The sequence below is a fragment of the Orycteropus afer genome, unplaced genomic scaffold, assembly GCF_000298275.1.
Source record: "Orycteropus afer afer isolate SDZICR_OR568_19922 unplaced genomic scaffold, OryAfe1.0 scaffold00156, whole genome shotgun sequence".
Taxonomy (NCBI): domain Eukaryota; kingdom Metazoa; phylum Chordata; class Mammalia; order Tubulidentata; family Orycteropodidae; genus Orycteropus; species Orycteropus afer.
Genome location: NW_006921743.1, coordinates 1,751,592 through 1,759,949, shown reverse-complemented (window position 1 = coordinate 1,759,949; position 8,358 = coordinate 1,751,592). Strand labels below are relative to the sequence as shown.

General features: G+C 42.4%; 1 protein-coding gene across 1 annotated transcript in view; it reads right to left on the bottom strand.

The window, feature by feature from the left end:
- Nucleotides 1-8,081, bottom strand: part of ERMP1 (endoplasmic reticulum metallopeptidase 1) — a 70,290-nt gene extending 62,209 nt beyond the window's left edge. Inside the window, exons 1-4 of the mRNA XM_007946325.2 lie at nucleotides 7,756-8,081; nucleotides 5,657-5,958; nucleotides 1,912-2,039; nucleotides 1,158-1,263 (exon numbers count right to left, since the gene is read on the bottom strand). Coding sequence (XP_007944516.2) covers nucleotides 1,158-1,263; nucleotides 1,912-2,039; nucleotides 5,657-5,958; nucleotides 7,756-8,081 — 862 coding nt within the window. The remainder of the gene's footprint in view (nucleotides 1-1,157; nucleotides 1,264-1,911; nucleotides 2,040-5,656; nucleotides 5,959-7,755) is intronic.
- Between the last annotated feature and the right edge of the window lie 277 nt (nucleotides 8,082-8,358).

Here is an 8,358-nt window from a genome sequence, read left to right as displayed (position 1 = left end):
GGTATCTGAATAATCTCACCCTTAGGACTCTTTGCCTTGCTGAGGGACTAATTGTTAATGACCTTGGGACTGGTAATATGATTGGGAGGGGCAAATTAATCTTTCAACTATGAAAAGGCTAATGGCTAGAAGAGCCGGGGGGTGCCTAATGGCTAGAAGAGCCAGGGGGTGCAATGCAGTGAATTGCTTGATGTGGCCCTTCTAGCCATTGTCCTCTATTCTGTGGTGTTTTGTAAATCCCATTATCCATGCCTGTTTGGGGTGCTGTGGTAGTTAAGGTCAGGTATCAACTTGGCTGGGTAGCTGGTAGTAGTCATTCCCTATAATGACTGGCAATCGACTCTGTAATGGGATTTAGGTTAATTCTGTTGGGGCAACACAGGTGGAATGTATCTTGAGTCCTGCCTTGCTGGAGGGTATAATTCAAATCACCACCCTTAGCTTCCCTGAGGGTATACCGAATCTCCTGGGAAGATTCTCTCTCCTCTTGTTCCGGTTTTGTTTCCTGGATCATCCTCATCTCACCCCTGGATTTGGGACAGCAGCTGTCATCTGATCTGATCGAGGTTTGTCAAACCCCGAGAGTTGGGAGGATCCGCCAGACCTACTCACGGACCTGGGACTCGCCAGCCTGCCAGCCTCCACCACCACTACGTGAGACGAACCCTTGGGTGTCTGTGAGTTCTGTGAGGCGTTACAGCGAAATTCAGAACCCTAAGACTGGGGAAATTACTGGGAGGAGGAGGAGGGGTTGATGTCTGAAATGATGGAGTGGCATGGTAGTTTGGACATTTGGGACATCTTTGACCTCCACCTCATGGGGAGCTGATCTTTCTAAGAGAAATTGTTCAAGCAACTACAGAAGCAAATTGCCCAACCTTCCTTCCGAAGAGTGGCTAGAGGGTTTGAACCCACTAAGCCTTCTGGTTAGCAGTCAAATGCCTTAGGCACTATGCTACCAGAGCTCCCATATATAGAGTTAGGTGCTATTAATGTTATTATTTTGGTGAAAAATCTTCACAAAAGCAATCTAAAACCATTTTTCAAGCTTCAAAAAGAATGTTCATTTCATTAGAGAGGTTACTTAAGTTCAAAGAATTTCCACTTTTATAAAAACAAGAATAGCATTAAGATATACAATACACAGGCTTACATACCTGTTTGAAACACAAGTTCTTTCCCTCCTACACCTGCTGCCTCCAGGTTAATAAATGCACGAATCAAACTGGCCCAGGAGTGCTGAGTAATGAAACCATGGCTGGCCTAATTAAGAAGGAAAGGAAAGAAATACAGGTTAAACCGTCTTAAATTATCAGTCCCTATTTTGCTTATTTTAAGGACAGATCAGCTCTCTTGACGACGTGGAGAATAAGAAAACGAAATAACCACTCCCCCCAAAAAAAAAGCAGTGTCTAAAGATATATTCTGTTTCTATATGCAGAATGGCTATGTGCAGTATGCTGAGTGGAAAGTCACCATGAGTGGCGCCAAACAATGTTCTTGGTGTGAAGCTATGTGAAAGAAAGGGCAAAAGAGAGCAAGAGAAGAAAAAACACAAGGGAAGATTCATATGGCTGGGCATTCAAGCTGTAAGCTTGCCTCAAATCATCTCAAACTTGAGCTTCAAAAAAACCGAGATGAGTAATTATGTCATCAGAAAGCCCTTTTATAAACCAAACATTGCCAAGACTATCAGTTCTGAGTTGAGATTTTCAAATATTGAACATACCTATGTAAGCAGCTATGGATTTTTTAAAGTACAGCCAAGTACAATATGTCTTTTGCATTATCACTGTAGGATGCTACTCAAATGACTAATCAAAATGCATCAGTATTAGCTATTATTAGTACTATTATCACTCTCATTATCGTTATTATTCAAGCCTCGTATTTAAACCAGTAAATTCTCACTTGCAAGACGTTTTCCTCAGCACCATTAAAGAGGAATATGACAGCATGATGAAGGGCTTCAGAAGATGTTGACAAGACACGGAGGACTTCCAGCATCACTGAACAGCTGACAGCATCGTCACTGGCACCTTTAAATTACAAAAACAGATTTGCTGCTCAGATTTTAAAGCCTTTACAGTGTGAACCCTCATGGCTAGGAATTGTATCTTCTGCATTACCACATCAGCTGAAAAACTACCAACAGTAAGCTCTGAGAGCAAAGAGGTCTTTATCTGCTTTGCCTGTTGATATATTCTTAATGCCTAGAATTATGCCTGGCCCATGGTACTCACTTAGTTAATATTTGCGCAATACATCAACCAGGTGGCACCTAAAATAGTACCGAAAACTGACGTTCTCTGCAACCCAAGACAATGTGCCCCTTTCCTGATCCTTATTCTACATCCTCTATAATTTTCTCACTTTGTGTTCACAGCTTCCTATTGCTGCCATTGTCTCCTCCATTCCTGCTTGTTTTCCTGCCAACATCATAAAAGCTGCAGATCATTCTGTATCTACAGAGTTTGGATAGCATAGTGTTTTTTAAGGTTTCATCTAGATCATGTGATTAAAAAGTACAAAGAAAAGAAAAGACCTAATCTAGTTAGACACAGGGAAGGGGAAAATGGCCTAAGCAGTAACCCTGGTCCCAGCAGTGATAAGGTAGAGGAGTTAGTCATATCACTTCACCTTTCCTTGATTTCAGAAACTTCATACACTGAAAGTGATTGTAAAGATGACTGTAGTACCTTGATTTTTAAAAGCACTATGTTGCTGTTGTTGTTGTTGTTATGTGCCTTTGAGTCAGACCTGACTCACAGCGACCCCTCCTTGGGTTTCCGAGGCAGTATCTCTATGGAAGTAGATTGCCCAACCTTCCTTCCAAGGAGTGGCTGGTGGGTTTGAACCGCCAGCCTTCTGGTTAGCAGTCAAATGCTTTAGGCACTGTGCTACCAGAGCTCCCAAAAGTACTAAAAGAGGGAGTTAAAGGAAATGACAGGATATTTGATGCTATTGAAGAAGTACTATTAGGTTTTTTAGGTGAGATTAATGGTAATATGAGCATGTCAAGAAAAAGCGTCCTTATCTTTGAGCTCTATAAACTGAAATATTTATAGAAGAACAGATATAGCTGAGATTTGCTTGAAAATAATCAAAGGGCAGAGGGGGTGAAGTAGAAAAGAAACATGATCAGACATCAGTTGGTAACTACTGAAGCTAGGTGAGAGGTACATTAAAGTTCTTTAAACAATCATCTCTGCTTTTGTACATATGTAACATTTTCCATAATAAAAAGTGTAGAGTCATCAAAGTAAACAAGCCCAGTAATAGCCTAGGCAATAGCAGTTCTGAGTACACACTTGGAGACACTGAATTTAGTGTGGGCCCTCAAGTAAAAAAGACTTGAAGTAAATTCTAGTTCTATCACTTTAATGTTCTGACACACTTCTAGACATTTCCTGATCTAGAAGGCAGGCCCACAGTATCAACCTCACAGGTCTGTTGTGAGGACTGCACAAGAGAACATACAGATGTGGTCCTTTCTCCTTCCCCCTAAAAACCTAAGGAAGGCTCTATAGCCAGTTAAATGCTTGCTTGGGCTATTCAATTCCAGACTTGTCTTTGTTGCGATTAGTGGATTAAATTTTAATCAACATGAAACAAAATAATACTTTTCTAATTACTATCAAACAGGAAGTATGCATACCTAAGAGTAAAAACTGTCACCTTCCAGAAACCAAATTTTTGTTTTGCTTTGTTTTCCTTTGAGACCATGACTTTAAAATAAAAAGCAAATTCTAATATTTTTCTGTTAAAGAAAATGTTATAAATTAAGGGCAAGACACAAGGAAAAATTAAAGGTATAGATCTATATAAACAAGATTAAAAAGTTAAACTATCCATTTCTCTTTCCTTATCTTAATGGGTCTGGTGTCTTAGAAACAGATACAGAAGGAACGTTAGAGGACAGTATCTATAAGGGATGAGTGACTAACTGACATCCTTTCCAATGAGAATTAACCCAGAAATTGAATTCACTCCCAAAATAATGCAAAGTCTCTTCTACCAACAACCTGGAACCACATAGCCAAGCAAGGAAGACATTTAAGGCTTTTCTTTGGGTAACACTACTTCTAACTGGTATCAGTTCCTAGAGTTCTGGATACTTTGCTGAGAACTTCAAAAAAAAGCCTCAAATTTCAATTAGCTCATCTACTAAAAGGTGATAGTACACATCTGATGAATGTGTGAGACTCTGTTTTTAACAATTTATTATTATCAGGAATTTCCTTGGCATTGTTGATATGGTTTATTCTAACAAAATTTTAGTTTGTTAAAAATGAGCTCAAATGGCACATAAAAATGTCATCCTTTAATTTTCAGACTTCATATACGCAATGTGCAAGATTTCGCATTGTTTTTTTCTGATGTGTGTAGACACATCTTTCTTCTATAATGCTCTTAAGTAACAGTGGTGTTTGTCTCTTCCCAGAAATTAAACGGTGACACTTAATTCATTGCTACTTTGAAAAGACTACCAGTTTCCCCAGCACACATGAAGGTATTTCTGACTTATGGGTGTATACAATGATTTTTGAAAAAGCAAGTTACATTATAAAGACAACTGGCAAGCTTCTTAATTAAAGATATCTTATTATGCATCATTTTGTCAAATAAAAAATGTTCCTGTACATTTTATATGAATTCAGATGTTCATATTGAGCTTGCTTTAAGTCCAAATAATTCAGAAGTATTAATATTAAATAAAAGTTAATAGTAAACTATGTATATGTGTATGATTTTTGGCACCAGGCACTGTTCTAGTTTTAATCCTCATTTACTCCTCAAAGCCAGGATTATCCCCATTTTATAGATGAGAAACTCAGGTTAAGTTAATTTGCCTAAGGGAGCATACCCTCTAACAACTACACCCTAAAACTCTGTCCTTTCAAATGTAGCTAAAAGACTGACTGGCCGGAAACCCAGTATCTGGTTCCAGTTCTGTCTCTGATCAGTGGTAATCAGCAAAGTTTACTTCTGGGTCAAATGAGAGGGCTGAACCAGATACCATCTCAGGGCTTGCAGTGTTCTAAAATGCTGCATAATTCCACTATTGTCTACTCTCCTCTATTAGCAATCTCTTTAACTACTGAGAACATTTTTCTGAGAAGCAAGTATTTATTTTGTCAGGTACTGTCCTAAGCATTAAGTCTTCTATTTAGCCAAAGTATTTTCAAAGTAAATGAGGTATTCTAACAGTATGGCAACCCCAATGGACCAAAATTCTCACTTTACAGGTCAACAGAAACTGTCAGGAGAGATACCCATTTCTTGAGGGTAATGATTATCTTTTCTCTTGTTATCCATAAAGTACCACCTATCCGAGAAAGCACGTGAAGTGGCAGCACCTAATGCAGGTCACAAGAATATACACTGTCAGCTAACACTGATAAGGCTGTTTCACTCTGCCAAACAACAGGCTGCTGGTGCTAATGTTTTAAAAATAATAATAATAAAAAATTAAAGCACTTGAGAGAGTACTGCAAGGTTAGGTCCTAAACTAATTGATAGTATTTTAGCTACCTTGCCTGTCAACAAGATAAAAAGAAAACTGTCTAATAAAATGGTACCCCCCAACTAACATGGGTGTTAAAACTCTCTGGGCTGTAATGATTTCAAAATGATGAAAGCAATGGGTGCATACCTGGTGAATTTGGCACTGAGTCAAAATGACAGTTCGCCAGGACAGCATGCTGGGCTCCCCCTCTGGGTTCCAGCTTCACCACAACGTTGGTGATGTTGTCATAATAGCTTGTGAAACCTCCCAAGAAGTCGATGCTAAAGGAGCCTGTGGGCCTTTGCACATCCACTGCAATCTTGTGGATGCTATTGCTTTGATCTTCAATCAGCTTAATCTGCTCCAAAAGATAGCGCACTGTCAGAACTTCATTCTCGGGACTTCCTGTAGTCCTGGGACCAATGGATGTTATATGTTCAAGATAATCCCTGAGTGTGACCAGAAGAAAGATGATAGGCTTAGCTAAGCTTAAAACGAACATCTAGCACAGAGTAACTTTTTTCCTGTGCTCTCCCCTCCCGCTAGAAAAGTGTATCCTTCTGACTTCTCATATATTAAAAAATTGGGGAGGGGCACCCAAACCTGTTGTCAACAAGTTGATTCTGACTTATGGTGACCCCATGTGTTAGAGCAGAACTGCTTCATAGGGTTTTCCTTACCGGACAATCTACTTCCATAAAGATTTACCACCTCGGAAACCCTACGGGGGTCACTATGAGTTGGAATCAACTTGATGGCAGTGAGTTTGGTTTGGTTTGTCCTTGTCACCGAAGCAGATCATCAAACTCTTTCTTCTATGGTACTGTGGAATTGTGCCACACAGAAATCTTCATACATATGAAGGCTGCCTTTTATTATGCCAGGCAACCTGTGAAAACTACCTTTCATTGTGTCTCCCAGAAAATGAAGCCTTCAGAGTTTTCTCTACCCACCTACTTTCAACATATCCCAGTCACCAAATCAAACCAATACAAAAACTAAAGATGGTATTCAAAATTTGTGACTGCTGAAGGCTAGACAGGTCAGAATACAATTACATTATGCTGCATGCAAGAAGGTTATTGATTCACTAATTCTTTGTATCGCATGTATCCCTAGCAAAAGACAATGAGCACAACATAATTAAGAGATTAAATACAGAAAGAAAAACTTCTGATTGTAAAACTAACCCAGTCCCTGCTGTGTGCACACAAGTCCTAAAAACTTTAATTCAAGCCAAAAAGAACTCTACTCCAAATGCAAACAAACACTTTTTGTTTCGTGGTCCCGTCCACCGTCCCCCACCCCCCCAGTCTTTTCACTGCATTCCAAGTGGGTAAAAAAAAGGGAGAAAGGCTATGTTCCATAAAGTCCTGAAGAAAATAAACTTTCGGCACTTTGTATTCAAAGGGAAACTTTAAAAATTGCAATGGCTGTTGAAGTAAATTTTCTGCTATATAACTGTAAGCTTATAATTGTAAAAGCTTTGCGACACTCAGGTTACAGTATCTGTAGCTTAATCACCTTTCCTAACATACTTAAAACCACCAGCCACTCCTCAGAAGGAAGATTGGGCAATCTACTTCTGTAATGATACCGCCTCGGAAACCCAAGGAGGGGTCGCTAGGAGTCGGGGCCAACTCGTCGGCACATAACAACATACTTAAAAGATTTTATCTCTTTTTTTCCTAATAAAAAGTCAAACCTTTCACAGCTACTAACCCAGAGACAAAGGACAAACTTGAGGGATCTAAGAACTTCTGAAAATGTGTGCAAATTTTGAGTTGGAGGTCCTCCAGAGAAATGGCACAACATCACATTTGGCTGAGACAGTCAAAAAAAATTAAAGACTACTGAACTGTATCTCCTTCCAACAACTCCCAAAAGCAAATTCATAAAAGTCTAGGTATACAAATATCACTCTCTTTCAATCTATTTGGAAAGCATGAGACCTCGCCAAGGTAAAAACTGGACGTTACTCCCGAAAATGGGAGGACGCTCAATACCCAGCCATCCGCAGACATGGCAGAAGGGATGGAGAAGCAGGCACGCACAACCCATCCCGCTACCCTCAATCCGCACGAGTTAACAGGGGGCCACTCAAGCCCCACGTCTAGGTAGTTGGGGATCCGCAGAGAGACGTGCAGGGCCACTCCACCCCACGTGAGACCAGGCAGCCCTCGAGCCCCAGCGGTGGCGCAAGGCACTGCACAGTGCGGCGCGAGCAAGGCCGGGCGGGCCAGTACCTGGCTTGGCGCGCGTCGAACTCCTCGTGACTCCCCAAGGCTCCGCACAGCATGAGCTGCTGCAGCGAGAGCTGCACAAGCGCCCGCAGCGCGAGCAGATAGAGCGCGAGCCCCAGCGCGGCGCGCGCCTCGGACAACCCAGTCCCCGCGCCGCCGCCGGGGCTCCGCTTCCGCGTCCTCGCGCCGCCGCCGCCGCCCGTGGCCACCTGGGGCCCCGGCGTCGGGGCCTCCCTCTCAGGCTGCAGCGCTGCCGCCGCCGGGTCCTCCCGACGCTCGGCTCCAACGCGGTGCCGCCTCACGGCCGCCGACTCCAAACCCCACTCCATGGCCATGAGCCTCTGCCGCTGCCGGCCAACCGCCCGGCCCGCGACAGCGCGGAGCCGCTGGCTGCCGAGCGCCTCCTAGTGAACGGACGGCGCCTGCAAAGGGCCAAACTTGTTCTGATTGGCCGGCCGCGCGCCGCGCCGTCCTCCCTGAGGAGAGCAGGGCTGGGCACCGGCGGGGAGGGGTGCGTTAAAAGCCTCCTTTCTAGGCTTCCCTACCGGGTGTGGGTGGATATCTTCTAATAGGAAACATGCAGCCTGAACAAAGAGAAAAGTGAAA